This window comes from Trachypithecus francoisi, unplaced genomic scaffold, assembly GCF_009764315.1.
Source record: "Trachypithecus francoisi isolate TF-2019V2 unplaced genomic scaffold, Tfra_2.0 Lachesis_group0, whole genome shotgun sequence".
Classification (NCBI taxonomy): domain Eukaryota; kingdom Metazoa; phylum Chordata; class Mammalia; order Primates; family Cercopithecidae; genus Trachypithecus; species Trachypithecus francoisi.
Genome location: NW_022681453.1, coordinates 3,165,229 through 3,183,943, shown reverse-complemented (window position 1 = coordinate 3,183,943; position 18,715 = coordinate 3,165,229). Strand labels below are relative to the sequence as shown.

Genomic DNA, 18,715 nt, shown 5'->3' with positions numbered 1-18,715 from the left:
TATTAAGAACTTGGATTCAAATCTCCACTTTCCTTTAGTAACAAAGTCAATAATCTGATGTAAGGCAAGTTATTTAATCATTCTCTATGTCCTTTAGCTTCAGCTTTCAAATCAGAATAATAATAAACTTGAAAGACAGTATAACAGTTGCTCAATAAATGACAGTCATTATTATCTAAAATGCTAGTAGGCTTTTAAAACTTTATGAAATACGTTTTCGTGGTGATTCATTCCCACTACTGCATCCTTGCGTTTCATTACCACTGCTGCATCCTGGTATTAATATTTTGTACCTTAATAAATGTCTTGACAATCAAAGAGGGGAGGCAAGGCTCAATCAGAAGAGAAGAAAAGCAATCTTACATTTGCCACACATTAACTTGTAAGGGAGGCCAGGTGCGGTGGCTCACGCCTGTAATCCCAGCACTTTGGGAGGCCGAGGCAGGCGGATCACGAGGTCAGGAGATAGAGACCACCCTGGCTAACATGGTGAAACCCCCTCTCTACTAAAAATACAAAAAAAAAAAAACTAGCCGGGCGAGGTGGCGGGTGCCTGTAGTCCCAGCTACTCGGAGGCTGAGGTAAGAAAATGGCGTGAACCCAGGAGGCCGAGCTTGCAGTGAGCCGAGATCGCGCCACTGCACTCCAGCCTGGGCAACAAAGCAAGACCCGTCTCAGAAAACAAAAATAAAAACAAAAACAAAAAACTTGTAAGGGAAAAGTAGAATGACCAAAAAAAATTAATAGCTGCTAAACTTTGGATATTTTTAAAGGCAACTTCTCGAATACACGTAACACCTAATGATACTAATACTACAGATTCAAACATTATGTCCTTGCCACTATAGCTAGTAGAATAATGGGGAAGTTATTATGGGGAAATTAAGAGCCTTATCTTCCCTCAAACAAACAAACAAACACTAAACTGAAGAGATCTCTGTTCTCCCCTGCCCCATGAAAATTAATTATTCAAACACCTATATGCATTAAAGTGATTGTATGGTTTTCTCACATTCTATAATCCCTTCCCCACATCTCAACTGCTTAACTTGATATCTTTTTTGAATTTTCCCAAATTCTTACTATTCCTCTTTCACTCTCATGTAAGAAAAAAAAAAAAACTCAACATAAAATTAAATCACTTATTTCTTTATCCACTCACCTCTGTTTCTTCTATTTCATTACTTCAGATTTGGCTATTTGTCCCAACTTGCAGATTCTGATTAGTAGCAGGTTTACAAATAGTGAGTGGGAATTTTAAAATACATAGTTGTAGCACTTGTTAATTAAATACCTTTGTGTTGTGTACTATTAGACTTTAGGATACCAAGATGATGGTATATTTTACATATTTTAATTCATTCATTCATTCAAAAGTATTTATTAAGTACTCACAACACATTGGGCACATAGTGGTGAATGAGACACATATAGTCTCCATCTCAATTGTATATTCAGTGACTAAACTATAACTATGTAATGTTACAAATAATAAGGACAAAATTTTTAAAAAATCCTTAACTATTTCTAACTCTTGAAAGCATCATAGTGGTTACATGAGTTTTCTGGATAGTTGAGGAATCAACTGGTGGCATGCTAGAGCCAGCTTGTACTAGTTACTAAGTTTTCAAGAATTTTGTAAGCCAACTGTTAAATAAAGCCATTATTTATTATTTGAGACAGGGTCTCACTCTGTTGTCCAGGCTGGAGTGCAGTGGTAGGGTCACAGCTCATTGCACCCTAGGCCTCCTGGGCTCAAGCAATCCTCCAGTCCCAGCCTCCTGAGAAGCTACGACCACAGTGCACACCACCATGCCCAGCTAATTCAAAAAATTTTTGTAGAGATGGGGTCTCACTGTGTTGCTTATGCTAGTCTCAAGCTCCTGGACTCAAGCAATCCTCCTGCTTTGGTCTCCAAAAGTGCTGGGGTTACAAGCATGAGCCATTGCACCTCGCCTGACTATTAACTGTTGATGTACAAACCTTATCAGATCTATTTTCACTGTTCGAAGTTCACTTTCTCTCACTTCCTGGTTTGAGGTAGTTCAGGATAGCTGAGGTTTCCAGAAAGTTAAGCTTAAACCAAACCACGCTGATGTGAAATCTTGAAAATAAACTCCTCAGCATAGACAAAACTCTGAATTTGTAAGAAATGCAAGATGCTTACGAGAACACGTAACATTGAAGAGATGTTGAAACAACTAAGTGTGCGTAGTTCAAAGATGCTTTAATGACTCTGTCACGGAATTCCAGTAAATCCACTGCATCATTAAGAACATTACGAACCTAAACAAGAAAAAATAAAATGCCAACAAACATCATTAAAACATATCCAAATTTTATTTACATAAGTTAGCAAGATTTTGAAACACAAAAAATTCAATGCACTACTGATTACCTAATCATATAAAAAAGAATTTAATATAAACTAGGCATAAGATAGTATACCTAATATTTAAAAAACCAACCAACAAAGTAGAGATACAGAAAATCTCTTAGAAATAAGTAGAAAAAGACCACAGAGATTTCTAACTTGCAAGCCAAACTTAATGATGTAGCAATGGAGTGATATAAAAAATATTCCAACACTGAGATATAGTCAAAGGAGGGTGGCATATTGAAGTTGGAAAGATTCTATGTGATTTCTGCCCAAACCGGTAAGAATATCTCTTTTTGGGGTTAGATTTTACTTAAAAATATACATTCTAAAAGAAGAGACATAATTGCTTTAAAAATCAAAAGTGGGGTAGGAGGTACTGGTAAACAAACCAACTGCATGGTGAAGAAGCCAAGCTGCAAGGAATGGGGAAAGAAATTTTCATATGCAAAAACACAGAGACAGTGTCTAAAAAAGCCAAGCAGCAACTAACAGAGAGAGATTTGCTTACGTCAGTCAGATTTATCATAAAAGTTTGTAACAGACTATTTTGCAAGGATTTTAATATTTGGCAGTATTGGACAAAAATCTTGACGTTAATGAACAAAGTGCAAGAAATTAAGAAAAACGTTGAGGAAATTAAATTTACCTAATCTCTGCCCAATACCAGAATGGGTATGGCAGTATAGTAAGAGGTGAAAAATAGAGGAAAAAGACATAATTATACCTACAAATTAATACTGCTTTAAGTTCTCCTCAAAATGTTACCATTTTTCTAAATATAATGTGACAATTATAATATTAATGAACAATGAAAGGGTATGGAAAGAAAAACAGGAAGGTAAATCAAACTTCTTATAAGTACTTCAAAGAAGTACTTATGCTTACCAGACACTGCCATGATCTAAATGTTTGTGTCTTCAAAATTCATATTTTGAAACCTAATCACCAGTATGACAGTATCAGCAGGTAGAGCCTTTGGAAGGTTATGAGCCCTTATGAATAGGATTAGTGCTCTTATAAAAGAGGCCCCAGAGAGCTGCCTTCCCCACTGTACCAAGCAAGGACACAGCAAGAAGGCACTATATATGAATTAGAAAGTGGGCCCTTGCCAGACCCTAAATCTGCTGGCACCTTGATCTTGGACTCCCAGCTTCCAAAACTGTGAGAAATAAACTTCTGTTGTTTACAAGCTACTCAGATTATGGTATTTTGTTACAGCAGACCAAACAGAATAAACAGGTATGTTTTTTTTTTTACTATCTGCTGTCTAACTCCCATCTCCACCAAAATATTGACCCAGCAATCTCATTTCTAGAGTTCCATCCCAAAGATAAACAAGCAAAACTATAAAATACCATATGCACACACTATCACTACAGCACTATTAGTAATAGCAAAAGACTGGAAATAGCCCAAATGTCTATCGATAAGGGACAGGTTGTATAAACTGATACAGTCACACATATAGAGACATAAAGTGTCTATACATACAGCTATAAAAAGGAATGAGGAAGATCTATAGATGTCCATGAGATGTAGTAAAGTAAAAAAATGTGGCCAGGCGCGGTGGCTTACGCCTGTAATCCCAGGACTTTGGGAGGCCAAGACGGGCGGATCATGAGGTCAGGAGATCAAGACCATCCTGGTTAACACGGTGAAACTCCGTCTCTACTAAAAATACACAAAATTAGCCGGGTGTGGTGGTGGGCGCCTGTTGTCCCAGCTACTCGGGAGGCTGAGGCTGGAGAATGGTGTGAACCCAGGAGGCGGAGCTTGCAGTGAGCCAAGATGGCGCCATCGCACTCCAGCCTGGGTGACAGAGTGAGACTCCGTGTCAAAAAAAAAAAAAAAAAAAAGGCAACATGCAGAACAGCGTGTATAGTATGATACCTTTTATATAAGAAACGGAAGAATATGAAGATATGGATTTGCTCACATTAAAAAAAAAACAGAAATCTTAAACAGTATTCAGTAATATATTATTAGAATAATATTAATATTGTTATTTTCAAACTATATTTGGGGACATAATGTTTTTAGGAACCACAATTCTCTGGTCAGAGAAGCGTTGCTCTTAAAAAATCAAGAGTAAAACCCTATAATCTTGCGTTTAAATTAGAAACCTCAGCATAAACTTGTGATGTATTTTTATCTGTCAAAAACGAAAACATTTCTTCCCAGTGTAGGCTCAAGTACAAAGAAAAAAGAAAAAAAAAATTTGTCTAGAAGTAATGATCAAATCAGTAGCAATGAACACACATTATTTACAGATCTGACTGTGGTCTGTACAAAAGAAGCCTGAAACATCTTGTCACACCAGAAAGCAAGGAAGCTATTGAAATCAGTCAAAAGAACATAGGAACCAACTGGCCAAAGATGAGACAATTTGAGCATTATAGAGAATAACCACGATGGGTTGAAACACACAGAAAATATTAAAATCTACAAGTTTATAATGATAACATCAATGACAACAAAAAAGAAATTTACTGGGCATGCTAGGAAATCAACTTATTTGAAAGTTGGCAAATAGGAAAATAATTCCGCATTTGTTACCATTCCCCATAGGGTAACCTAATGGTTGAGGAGGCAAACAAAGTCTTTTATAGGAGAATTCTAGCTAATAAATGTGGAAGGAATGATAGAATTACAATGTTACTATTTCATAACCCCCAATGAAAAATAGGTCTAAACAACTATCATTAATGGCAGCTAAAGGCATTAAGGTAAAAAATCCAGTGGGAAACTATATGATAGATGAATCAGGTTTCTAATACCTGATTCTTAACATCACTAAAAGAGAGATAAGCAGACATATGTGCCTCCTGATGTGATGCAACAGGAAGTGCACAGCATCACCTAAGGCTCTAAATCCAATAACCAGTCTAGAGGAAACACAGGAAAAATGAACATATTAATTGTAATCAAGGCCGGGCGTGGTGGCTTGTGCCTTTATTCCCAGCACTTTGGGTGGCTGAGGTGGGCAGAGTTCAAAACTAGCCCAGGCAACAAGGTGAGACCCTGTCTCTACAAAAAACAAACAAAAAAAAATTAGCTAGGCGTGGTGGCAGATGCCTGTGGTCCCAGCTACTCGGGAGGCTGAAGTGGGAGGATCGTTTGAGCTTGGGAGGTCAAGACTACCGTGAGCCGTGACTATGCCACTGCACTCCAGCCTGGGTGATAAAGTGAGACCATGTCTTGAAAAAATAAATACATAAATAAGTAAATAAAAATAAATAAATAAATGCAATAATATCACAAAGATGGAGTCACTCAAATACAGAATGTGGGAAATTCAACAGAATAACCTGGTTCCTTTAACAAACAAATTGTAAGTAAATAAATAAGAAGTTGTTTCAGATTTTAAAAGACTTAAGAGACAAATTAACTAAATGTAATGTGGGGCTTTATTTCCTGATAAAAACAAACCAACTAGAAAAACATATTTAGAAAATAATTGGGGAAATGTGATCTGTTACTGTAGAAAGACGTTAGGAAAAGACTGGGGAAATATGTATGTTACTATGGTAATGTTAAAATGAAAATAGTTCTTATCTTTCAGACTGTTTAAAAAGAACTTAAAAAACAATTCCAGAACTAGTGGTGAAGAAAAAGGCATGAATATTTTTGCTCACCTCTTCAAAGCGTAGGAGGAATGACTGTAAAGAGGGGAGTAGTCTGATATCAAGTGTTTCAAAGGAGCTAGAGTTTTTTAGGGAAGAGGAGGTTATTGTGGTCTAGAATCAGCAAGGAGGAGTAAGGAAGACATCTAACCAGATCCAGTGATATGCGGCGCATCAAAGAAAAACACCTCTACTTGAGAAGGCTGGAGGAAAAACACTGCTCTCAGTAGTCGGCTGCTTTTTGTTTGCTTGTTTGTTTTGAGACGGAGTCTCGCACTGTCTCCTGGGCTGGAGTGCTATGGCGTGATCTCCGGCTCACTGCAACCTCCACGTCCCAGGTTCAAGCTGTGACTCTTCCGCCTCAGCCTCCTGAGTAGCTGGGATTACAGGCGTGTGCAACCACACCCGGCTAATTTTTTTGTATTTTTAGTACAGACAGCGTTTCACCGTGTAAGCCAGGATGGCCTCGATCTCCTGACCTCATGATCCACCTGCCTTGGCCTCCCAAAGTGCTGGGATTACAGGCGTGAGCTACCGTGCCGGCCAGTAGTCACCTGTTTTTTTTTTTTTTTTTTTTTTTTTTGAGACGGAGTCTTGCTCTGCCACCCAGGCTGGAGTGCAGTGGCCGGATCTCAGCTCACTGCAAGCTCCGCCTCCCGGGTTTACGCCATTCTCCTGCCTCAGCCTCCCCAGTAGCTGGGACTACAGGCGCCCGCCTCGTCGCCCGGCTAGTTTTTTGTATTTTTAAGTAGAGACAGAGTTTCACTGTATTAGCCAGGATGGTCTCGATCTCCTGACCTCGTGATCCGCCCGTCTCGGCCTCCCAAAGTGCTGGGATTACAGGCTTGAGCCACCGCGCCCGGCCACCTGTTGTTAATTAGCACAAGAATGCTTTTAGTGAAAGGGCTGAACTTTGTCTGCAAGGCCACAGCTATATGACTGCAGGTTGTGTACTGCACAACTCTGGGTCTATGTGAATGGTGCCCTCTGGAATTGAACAGGCCGCTGACTGCAGGTGGTGTCTTCAAATTTCCTAGGCCTACAACTACACATATGAAGCCCCATGAAGCAGGCGGCTGTAGAATTTTTAGGTCTCCTTTCAGGATGGAGAGAAAGGAGCTACCTCATAGACCCCCAGGCTCTGATTTCAAACAGAAACTTGGATTTAGTCCCTTGTCTCACTTCAACTATTAATACTTTCAGTTTCCTTAGCCAGCAGGAGCAACTTTCCTCACTGCCTTTCCCTGCCTGCTTCTGGACCTGGAGTAGATCTGAGACTCTACACTGCATTTTTATTTTTGTTCTGTTTCTGGTCCACAGAGATCTTTATCTTGCTTTTGAGGCCAGATGAGTCTTTTATATATCTACATATTTAAATCTTTTGGTGCCAAAAGTATGTCTCTTTCTTCCATGTATGAATTAACACCATTTTCATGAGAAGTCTGAGCTCCCAGAGATTTTTTTTTAAAGATCCAAAATGCCATCTTCTAGAAACAGTTTAAAGCTAATAGAATGATATAAAAATGTTAAAGGGAAGTTATATGTTAGTTTCTTTATAGCAACATGATATCTAGTCAAACTGCTTGCAAACTTTCCTAAACAAACAGGTTTAAGAAAATTCAACATTTAAAAATCCAATTGTATAGGCCTCTAACATTATTAAAATTATAGATTACTTAAGATCCATATTTGCCTAAAGCCTCACATGGGGGAGTGTCCCTTTCTGTGAATCTGGTACACCTGAACCAAACCAGAATAAAGCATCCTAGCCATAATAACAAAACTAAAGACACTCTAGTAATTGCTGTTATAGTTTCAAAACTATGGCAAATTCCACATCAGAAATGTTATGTGCTGAATTTTATTTTACTTTATTTTATTTTTTATTTTTTGAGACAGAGTCTCGCTCTGTCGCCCAGGCTGGAGTGCAATGGCTTTGATCTCGGCCCACTGCAACCTCCGCCTCCAGGGTTCAAGAGATTCTCCTGCCTCAGCCTTCTGAGTAGCTGGGACTACAGGCGCGAACCACCACACCCAGCTAATTTTGTGTATTTTTAGTACAGACGGGGTTTCACTATGTTAGCCAGGCTGGTCTTAACTCCTGACCTTGTGATCCACCCGCCTTGGCCTCCCAAAGTGCTGGGATTACAGGCGTGAGAAAATACACCGATTACTCTGTTCAATTCAGGGCAGCTCCAGGATTAATCTCTCCTGATATTCGCATCACCTAATTCTTCTGTGTGATCACAATATTTAGACTCCTCAGATTGACATAAGTCTAAACATTCTGTTTGCACATTTGCAAAACACTCATTTAATCCTATACATAGCTATAATCATAATCATAGCAATAGCTATCATTTATTTTTGTTTTACATATATTATTTCATCTTCAAAATTACTCTATTATTAGCTCTTATTTTTACAAGACATAAAGTGTCCTGTAAGAATTAGACACCTTTGAATTTTGATGACTATTAAAAGCCAAATTTGTATCCTATCCTAAAGTTAGAGTGGCAGGAAAGAAATTGGGATACTAGAAATGCCTCACCCTTTGCACCCGCAGGCTTTCCCTCCTAGGCACTTCCTTCTAACAAAGACATCAACAGGTCTCTTTTGGAAAGAATTATCCACTGGGCTGCTTCCTGGAGGCAAGAGGCAGATTAAGAAACTTTTTCACTACAGGCTATTGTGTCCCACAAAAGCTGAGGTCCAGGGAGACGGTAGGGCAAGTAAGTCTACTGTAGGAAAACAGCACCAGCAGGTCAAGGTGTAGATTTAACAATTGTGACTCAACATGATCTCTGGTTTCTGAGTTAATGAAACACGGATAAACCAAAAGCCAACAAAGCTTCTAAGGAAACTGTAAAATTCTAAATTGGGCAAACAAAAACAATTGTGATTGTTTAGTCTCACTGAAATCCTGTGACTCCACCTTGCAACAAAAGTAGGCTGTTAAAAAGTATAGCCCTCAGAAAGGGAATCCTCCCAAATGTCCAGGGAGATCTTCCCAGAAAGGCAAACTGGAGTTAACAAACTGACCAAGCAACTACTTTGTTGCTAAAAAAGTTCTCAGGATATTCTTGGGGTAAAACCAAAGAAAATGACTGGAGGCGAGCCTCAATCAATTTATGGGTTTATTTTGCCAAGGTTGGGGATGTGCCCAGGAAAAAGGAACACAAAATCACAGGAACATCTGTGATCCACGCTTTTTCCAAAAAGGGTTTGGAGAGCTTCAATATTTAAAGAGAAAAAAAAGTGGGCAGGAGGGGAAAAGGGAAAGAGAGAAGAGAAGAGAAGAGAAGAGAAGAGAAGAGAAGAGAAGAGGGAGGGTATGGTCACATTCTTGTGAGGCTTTGATTAGAGCTCACTGAATGCACATGTTGCAAATGAAAAGAGGTACAGGGATAGTCAACTACGCATTCCCCTTGCAGTGAATCTGAATTTTTACAAAAGATAAACACAGAGTAGAAGAAGCAGTGAAATATGCATTGTCTCTGGTGAGCAGAGGGATGACTTCTAGTCTTGTCTTTCTCCCATACCTGTGAAGATAAGCTGTTAATTTACATTGTTAGGGTGAAATTCAACAGAACTCTGTTGTAGGGTAAAGATCTTGGGGCCTACAGGGAATTTACTTGTAAGCATATTGCAAGGGAAGCCCTCTGGGGAGGTATGTGTTCTATCTTTGCAGCTATCTACTTAGGAACAAAATGAGAGGCAGTTTTGCATGACTCAGTTCTCAAGCTTACCCTTGCCCTTTGACATAATGAGTTTGGGGTCTCAAGATTTTTATTTTCCTTTCACACTCACCAGGTGGATTTTAGCTGTAAATGGATAATCACTGTGTGTTGTTTTCCTTTCTCCGCTTTTCCAAATTGTTTTCATTGCAGCCACCCTCTTTTCCCTTAGCCATTGTAAACTGGGAATATGGAGAGTGGGAGGGGAGGGGAGAAGAATTAAAATACATATTTATGTATAGTTTTCCAAACCAGAGAGTTGGAGCTGGATGCAATAACCATAGAGTCTAGGTTATCTTTTTTTAGAAAGGGGATGCGTTTGTTTTCAATCACATATGAAATAGCTGCATGATAAATTAGTATATTTCTGAGTCATATATATGAGTAGGTTGAATATATATCCATATATATGAATAAAGGAAGTTTGTAAGGTGACTCCCAATGATCCCTGCCTCCTGGTATTCACACCCTTGAGCAAATCTCTCCATTTAGTGTGGTTTGGACCTAATAGCTTGCTTCTAGTAAATAGAATATGGCAAAAGTGATGAGACGTCACTTCTGAGCTCGGGTTATAAAAAACTGTGACTTATGTCTTGCTTGCACTCTCTCTGGCCCTTCTTGCTTGCTCTGCTGAAGCAAACCACCAAGTTGTGAGCTGCCCTATGAAGAGGCCACATACAAAGAACTGAAGGAGACCTCCAGTCAATAGTCAAGAAAACACTGAGGCCCGCAGGTGCAAATGACACTGATGAACGGAATCTTGCCAACCATCATGTCAGTGAGCTTGAAGGCAAATCTTTCTCCAGTTGAGCCTTCAGATAAGACTAAAGTCCCAGCCAACACCTTGTTTGCAGCCTTGTGAGACTGAAACAGGGGACCCAGCTAAGCTATGCCTGGATTCCTGACTCACAGAAAATGAGAGATAATAATTGTTGCTGTTTAAGCCACTATGTTTAGGGTTATTCATTATGCAACAATAAGTAACTAACACACTATAGCTGCTAAACCGCTCAAGGATAGACTATAGCATATATCTGTCTATCATTTTTTGTCTGCCCAGAATCAAATGACATCTTTTCTCATAAATATACATTGATTTTCCTTTAGGAAAACATTCCTTCCACTATTCTCAGTGACTGGCTAGATGGGATTGACTCATTTTCCCCTGCCTCTCCCTGAGTAAATACACTTGACTCAGGCTCAGCATATGAAATCCAAGGCTGAGATTTCTCCTGGAACTACTAGGGGAAAAAAAGCACTCTTTCCGCTGAACTTGAAGTTGGTAGAATGTCAGTCTGGAACTACCAAGGCCACAAAATAGAGCCTTTCTGAAAACTAAGACAATTGCAGAGAAAAGAAGAGTCAAGGAAGAGAAAGAGGCGAAGTCCTCTAGGCATTATTTAAGCCTCTGAACCAATAATGCCTCTCAAGTCAGTCTATCTCTTAACTTCACATGAATCAATAAATTTCCTTTTTTTCCTTTATTTTTCACTTTAAATCAATTATAGCTGAATTTATGAAAAAAAATTTCAAGGTAATAATTTAGGGGGTTCATAAAACCAAGGACCAAATCTGTCTTGTTCACTACTGTATTCCTCATTGTTTAGCCCAATGCCTGGCAAGTAGGGATCACTCAATAGATATCCATTGAATGAGTGAATAAAATCATTCTAAAAAGAAACAGTGAATAGGCCTAACTTAGCAAAAATGCAGTCAAATGTTTTATAACATGGAGAAAGTAAAACCTCTTTAAAAAATAAAAATAATGTTCTAGTTTAAAACTTTAAAAAATTATCTATAAATATTATTTTAAACACAAAGATAATTTAGATTAGATAAGCCATTTAAGCATTTCCACGGTTCATCTTATTTCACATAAAAATCCTCTCATCACTAGGATAATTTCTTTTTATTATGAAAGAAGAACTCCTCTTTCTAGATATAGTCTTATGTTGGGGCATTTCTGTAATTAAGGCTAGAACATTTTAGCACTACTATATTAGCTATAAATATAATATTATACCCCAATTAGTTGATTAGAACTCACAATGGATTCTATGTCATATACAGAATATTATAATGGTTCAGATCCTAGGTTAATTAGAAGAAATATATATTAAACCATCATCTGGATCCTAAATCCTTCTTAAAGGAAACACAGAAGATGGAGGGCATGTCAAATCACACCATGGAGATACAATCAGCCCAGTCCAGACTGAGAAACTCTACCAGACAGATAACTTGGTTCTTCAACAAACAAATTGCAGGGCAGGATATAGAGATAGAAGGGGACTCTACAGATGAAAAGAGACTCAAAAAATATATCAGCCAATTGCAATATGTAAAATTGGATCCTGATTCAAACAAAGTTTTGTGGCATGTAGGAAACAACTGGACATTTAAACACTTTGTGGATATTTGATAATGTTAAGAAACTGTTATTTTATATGATATGATAATGGTAGTGTGGTTATGTTAAAACAGAGTCCTTATCTTTTAGTTATATATACTAAAATATTTACAAATGAAATACAATGTCTGAATTTGGGGAACAAGGAAAGTAGACAGGACATGGACCGGGCAGGCTGAAGCATGAATTGGTGATTACTGGGGCCGGGTGATGAGCACATGGGGATTCAATATACTACTCTGTGTGTGTTTTAAATTATCTAAATAAAAAGTTTTATAATTTTAAAATAAACAGGCAGAATAAAGAAAAAGTATAACATACCTAATTATTAGTAATCTAGTGACAATATTATCACTAGATAATATTGGATATGTGGGTTAACAGAATATTTGAATAGACCTGCCCATGCTTCTAAATTTTTATAGTAATAATATGAATTATGAATACTGAAGATAGAGGCAATTGATACAGGCAAAAGGAAGAAGAGAAAGGTCGAATCCTTCTTTTTCAGAGGATTTCTATTGACACATTGCACTTTGATCTTCTCCTTATACCTTTCTTCAATTAATTATTAATATATTAAGGGCAAGGCACTGGGCTAGAGGCCCTGAAAGAGAGACAAAGATGAGCCATGAGGATACTTGTGCCCTCCCACTGATGACTTTTGACCTGTAAAACGTTTCTCCCTACTTCCCATTGCCACATCCCAACCTCTTTGTATTTATCTACAAAATATTTCACTTCAAAATTTTCTTCTGATGGGATTGAGGATACACTATTATGGCACTATGGCATACTGAATATTTTAAGCTAAAGGAATTTGATAAAACAAGAGCAGCAGGAGGTCAGTCTGACCTTCCCCAACTCTTCTTCTCTCACACAGGTCATAAAACCTAGAAAGGATTTTCTGATCTTTTCCTGAAGCAGGTCATAAGACTCTCATGTGAGAGGTACCCTCCCTATACCCAGAGGAAAGTTATATCCTTATTTCTGAAGACACAGGGACACAGAGAAGAATCTAAACATGCAGGTCTTGCTATATTTTCCCCAGCTTATTACCACTAGATCATACCTTTTTTGGCCTATTGCATATCGCCACAACTGTTTACTCTTCATCAAACGTAGCGTAAAAGCACACAGGCTTAACTGTTTCTTCAGATCTACATTTCCTCAGGAAGGCTCCGGTGTCATGTAAAACTTACATTAAATCAGTTTATATGCTTTTTTCTTGTTAATATGTCTTTTGTTATAGGGACCTCAGTCATGAGCCTAGGATGGGTAGAGATATTTTTCTTCCCCTACACTTCTTAATTCCTAATAAGAACTTCCTATACCATTTTCCCATTTTGACTCTCCTTAGGTAATTCTTAAAATAAATTAAAAAAAAAAAAAATCAGGTTAAATAAGTTCATCCAATTACAAATAAGTAAAACAATTAACCCTGTCAGTAACTGGCAGATTAGGCCTGCCTTGAATTCAGCTCCAGGAGTCAAATCCAATATGCTCCTATTTGTTACAGCTTTTTCTCTCCTTCCCTCACTGAATCCACATATTTCCTCAATGTTTCCAGTTTCACTATATTTGTACTAAATGCATAACCGAGTAGCTTTGGCATTCAGGTTCTATATCTGTGGAAGGTTTTTATGTGAGAGAAAGTGACTAATGGCATAGTTAAAATATTTCTAATGTGACTGAATTTTTATAAGCTTGACTAAATATAATTAATGAAGATAATTCCATATTCTGTACAGTTAACTAATATGAAAAGAAGCAGGTTTAATCAACCTTGGAACATAATCATACCTGCATGGCCCTTCTTTTAGTTAATGTTACTTGAAAATTTTTCCACTCCCAATGTTGTTCCACCACATGTGCAAAAACAACATGTCCATTTCCACAGGCTCCAGCAATCTGAGTGCCATCAATAGACCACGCAATATTAAATATGCTGCCAGTGTTGGGTTTTTCTAATGCATATGACCACTAGGGGAGAAGAAAACAAGAAAAAAATGGACTTATTGAAAAAAATTTTTAGGAAGTTTTAAATCAGGCACATGACAATATATTAAGATCATTTTTAAAAGAATATCAGTTCTGGAATTATTAAAATATTTTTCTTACTAAAATTACAGTGTACTGAACGGAAAATACAGATGTAATTGTTAAAGTCCACAGTAGAACATCATGATAAAACAGTGTATGAAAGAAATATCTCAAGAACTGTAAAAAACCCACATCATTTCAATGTTTACTATTCCTTTTCAGTAATAATACTTAATAGGTAAACACAAAGATTCTGTAGAAAAAACAAAGACATCTTATTATTCATTCTTAATATATAGTCTCTACATCTAAAAAAAATCTCATTACAATATTTTAAGAATGTCACAAAAAAATTGAAACTCAACACACAATGTAACTAAAATAGCTCTAACACACATCCTAAGTCATGAAATTACACGAAACTGGATCTATTTCTTTTCTTTTCTTTTTTTTTTTTTAACAGACTGCAGTAAGTATAACCTCTCCTAGAACCTATCTATCTGAGAAAGTTATTTAGAGATATCAATAAGCATTAAATAGGACAAAAGAGATTCTTGTGTGTGTGTGTATAAGTAAGACATAGAAAAAAGCAAACTTTTTAATACATGGTATTATATGCACTTGTTTCATTTTTCAGATGCAGCATATGTTATTTGCTAGGATGATTAATTTGACTAAACTTATATACATATTCTCTTCATATTCTCTTTCCATTTCTCCAGCCTTACAGCGTATAATCACAGTCTTGATTTTGTTGTTGTTGCTCTTGGCTGGAGATAGATAGATAGATAGATAGATAGATAGATAGAATTTGTTTGTTTGTTTTACATTATTTTTTTCCAGAAATACTCATTATTAGCTACAGGCTCACTCTGACAACTAATCTGGGGGAATGGAAAAATATAAAGATTTACTAATTGATACTATTACAAAACAAGAATTTAAAATTCCTAATAAAAGTTCATACATAACAAAAACATACTGAAAGTCTCTTTGACCCCTTGCTGACATTCTTTTACAACTCTCCCCACCCTCCAGCTTTAGAGCCACTAACTGTTGCTTTAATGGCTTCAGTAAAGGCCTAATAATAAAGTTATCAAGGAGAAGATAATGAACAAACCATAACCTTTGCTTCATCAGCAGTATGAAAATACTAGAAACTTCCTTTTCAAAAATTAAGAATCAATTAAAAAAAGAATACATATAATATTTGAAGTCATCTTTTGAAAATAACTGTAGAAGACTGGGAACTTCAAAGATGCTAATAACCTGCTTTGGGCGATAAAATGAAATTAATTCATTTGTGTTTGACAAAAAAGAATTATGAAACACTACATGAATACTATTTTACATAAAGATTAAAAGTGGTTGGTAATGACAAATGAGTCTTGATATATTAACATATAGGCTTATGGCATATCTCTCTTTCTAAATCTAGTCTATCCTCATGGTGTAGAAGAAACAGAGATCTTAGTTTAATTTCTATTTTAAAACCATACATTCATATAACACTCCTTCCTTAACCATGGGGATAAGTCATAATCTCTGGGAGCTCAGTGTCATCGGCTAACTATTAAGACAATTATACAACCTTGTCTTAGCCTCTAAACCAGCTTCTCCTAGTTTGGCTTGTTATATTCATAAACTAATTATTTTCTTTTGCACTTTTTATTTCTTTGAATTTCAAACATAAACTTAAGTAGGAATAATAATACAAAGCAGTGGTTTTCAAACTTTAGTGTGCATCAGAGTTACTTAGAAGGATTGTTAACATGGATACCTGGGCCCGACCCCAGAGTGTCTGATTTAGTGGATGTGGGCTGGGGTAAAAAAATTTGCATTTCTAACAAGCTCCCAGAGGGTCCTGAAGCTACTGGGCCAGTGACCACACTTTGAGAATGACTGGCATAATAGACCCCCATTTACCTGTTACCCAGTTTCCAACAATTATCAACTAATGGCTAATTCTCATCTCCTCTGTACCACCATCCACTTCTCCATGGCCCAGATTATTTGAAGCAAATCCCTATCACATCATTTTATCAATAAATATTTCAGTACATAGTAGTCCCTTCTTATCCACAGGGATAGGTTCCAAGACCCCCAGTGGAGGCCTGAAACCACAGAGAGTTCTGTACTGTCTATATAACACTATGAACAGATTTATTTTTCCTCCTTCACAATTTCATGGATAGAAGATTCATTTTTACCATAGATGTTAGCAACCTCAGCATACCATCTTTTTCTAATTGAGAACTTTCACCTTTTCACTTAAAGGAAGCACTTTATGGATTCTCTGTGGCACACTGAATTGCTAGCATCCTTACTCTTGTGCTTTGGGGCCATTATTAAGAAAACTAAGGGTTACTTGAACACACGCCCTGAAATACTGTGACAGTAGATCTGACAACTAAGCCAGCTACTAACTAACTTACGGGTGGGCAGTGTATACAGAGTGGATATACTGGACAAAGGGATGACTCATGTCCTGGGAAAACAAAGTAGAATGGCTTGAGATTTCATCATGCTGCTCAGAACAGTGTGCAATATAAAACGCATTTTTATTTCTAGAATTTCCCTTTAATATTTTCAGATCATAGTTGCCTATAGGTAACTGAAAAATCATGAAAGCAAAGCCACAGACAAGGAAGAACTACTATATATCACTAAAAAGACAAAAGACTTTTTAAACCCAACTTCAATACCATCATTAAGTCACTGTTCGAAATTTCCCAATTGCCATTTTTTTCCAATTTGTTTCCAGTTTGTTTCAATTAAGATGCAAATAAGGTACAACCACTATGTTTGATGGGTAAGATCTATATGTTCTCCTTCCACATCTTTTTACCCTTGTAAATTTTTTTTTTTTTTTTTGAGACAATATCTTGCTCTTTCATCCATGCTGGAGTACAGTGACGCAATAGCTTACTCTAGCCTCAATCTCGGGGCTCAAGTGATCCTCCCACCTCAGCATCCTGAGTAGCTGGAACCACAGGTGCATGCCAAGACATTGGGATTTTTATTTTTAGTAGAGATGAGGTTTATGTTGTACAGGCTGCTCTTGAACTCTTGAGCTCAAGTGATCCTCCTGCTTTGGCCTCCAAAAGTGCTGGGATTACAGGCATAAGCCACCATGCCTGACCTCCCCTTGTAATTTTGTGGTTGTTGAAGAAACTGGGTCGTATGTCCTATAAAATTTCCCAGTCTGGATTTTGGCTTCTGCATTCTCATGGTGCTATTTAACATTTCCTCTGTCTCCTTTATTTCCTGTAAATTAGTAGTTAGATTTAGAGTCTTGATCAGATTCAGGTTCCATATTTTTGGCAAGAAAACTTCATAGGTGATGTTGTATACTGTTGCAATTTGTTAAGTGAGGTATTTAAGTTAGGTTTTGTGTGGCACAGTGAGGAACATTCATGGAAAGATTAGGTTTACTACTCATAGGTCTAAGCGAGAAGGCAGAGCCAATGGGAAGGTGTGGGGTGTCATCAAGAACATGAACGCTCAACCAGCAGATGGGAAGCAAGAGAGAGAGGGTGAGACCTTCGGGTGGAAGTTTTTATTGGTGTGCAGGGTGTTACCTAGGTGGGTTTCCCCTGGCGACCCCTAGGTGGGGTTGATTGAAGGGAGCACAAGGATAAGCACGGGAACTTGGGGATTACATTATCAGGTTCCTAACACTTAAAAGTAGAAGGTGATCAAACAGTTCGGGGTATGGGGCCTTATCTATCTAGATGGAGACTATCTTAGAATAGGTGGGTCAAAAGTCAGGGACAAGACAACAAAATGGATGCTGGGACAGCATTACATGAATAAGAGTAATGACATGTACTTCCAGTAGGAAGCAATTAACATCTGTTGCCTTTCTTCTTATGCTTTTAGTAAATAACGATCATTGCCTACATCTACTAATTCAGTAGGGTTGCAAAATGGGCAATCTTCTAATCTTTTCTTCACTTACTAACTACAATAGTTTTAGAAAAAGAAATATCTTCTCATCACCTATTTGGTTACCCTGGGGTATATATATCAAAGGCAGGATAAATTCTTTATTATTTCCAGTTAGTTGCCATCATGTGTTGCTTAATGAAGGGGATGCATTCTGAGAAATGGGCTATTAGGTGATTTCATCATGTGAACATCATAGTGTGTACTTACACAAATATAAATAATATAGCACCTAGACTATATGGTATAGCCTATTGCTCCTAGGCTACAAACCTATCAAGCGCCTTACTGTACTGAATACTATAGGAAACTGTCACACAACGATAGTAGTGTACCTAAACATACCTAAACACAAAAAAAGGTATAATAAAATACAGCACTAAAACATAAAAAATGGTATACCTGTATATGACACTTACATGAATGGAGCTTGCAGGCACGGAAGTTGTTCTGGGTGAGTCAGGGAGTGAATGGTGAGTGAATGTGAAGGCCTGAAACACTACTGCATACTACTATCAATTTTATAAACACTGTATACTTAGGCTACTAAATTCATTAAAAAGTATTTTTCTTT

At 37.4% G+C, this 18,715-nt stretch overlaps 1 protein-coding gene across 6 annotated transcripts in view; it reads right to left on the bottom strand.

The window, feature by feature from the left end:
• Positions 1–18,715, bottom strand: part of IFT80 (intraflagellar transport 80) — a 152,596-nt gene that overhangs the window by 53,229 nt on the left and 80,652 nt on the right. For 5 of the 6 annotated variants that reach the window (XR_004435284.1, XM_033202814.1, XM_033202803.1 and 2 more), the window contains 2 exons: positions 13,954–14,133; positions 2,168–2,286 (listed from right to left, as the gene is read on the bottom strand). Coding sequence is in view for 5 of the 6 variants with exons in the window: in XM_033202814.1 (XP_033058705.1) it covers positions 2,168–2,286; positions 13,954–14,133 (299 nt within the window). In the remaining variant the exon portion in view is untranslated. The remainder of the gene's footprint in view (positions 1–2,167; positions 2,287–13,953; positions 14,134–18,715) is intronic. The other variant, XM_033202824.1, reaches the window with a different exon arrangement.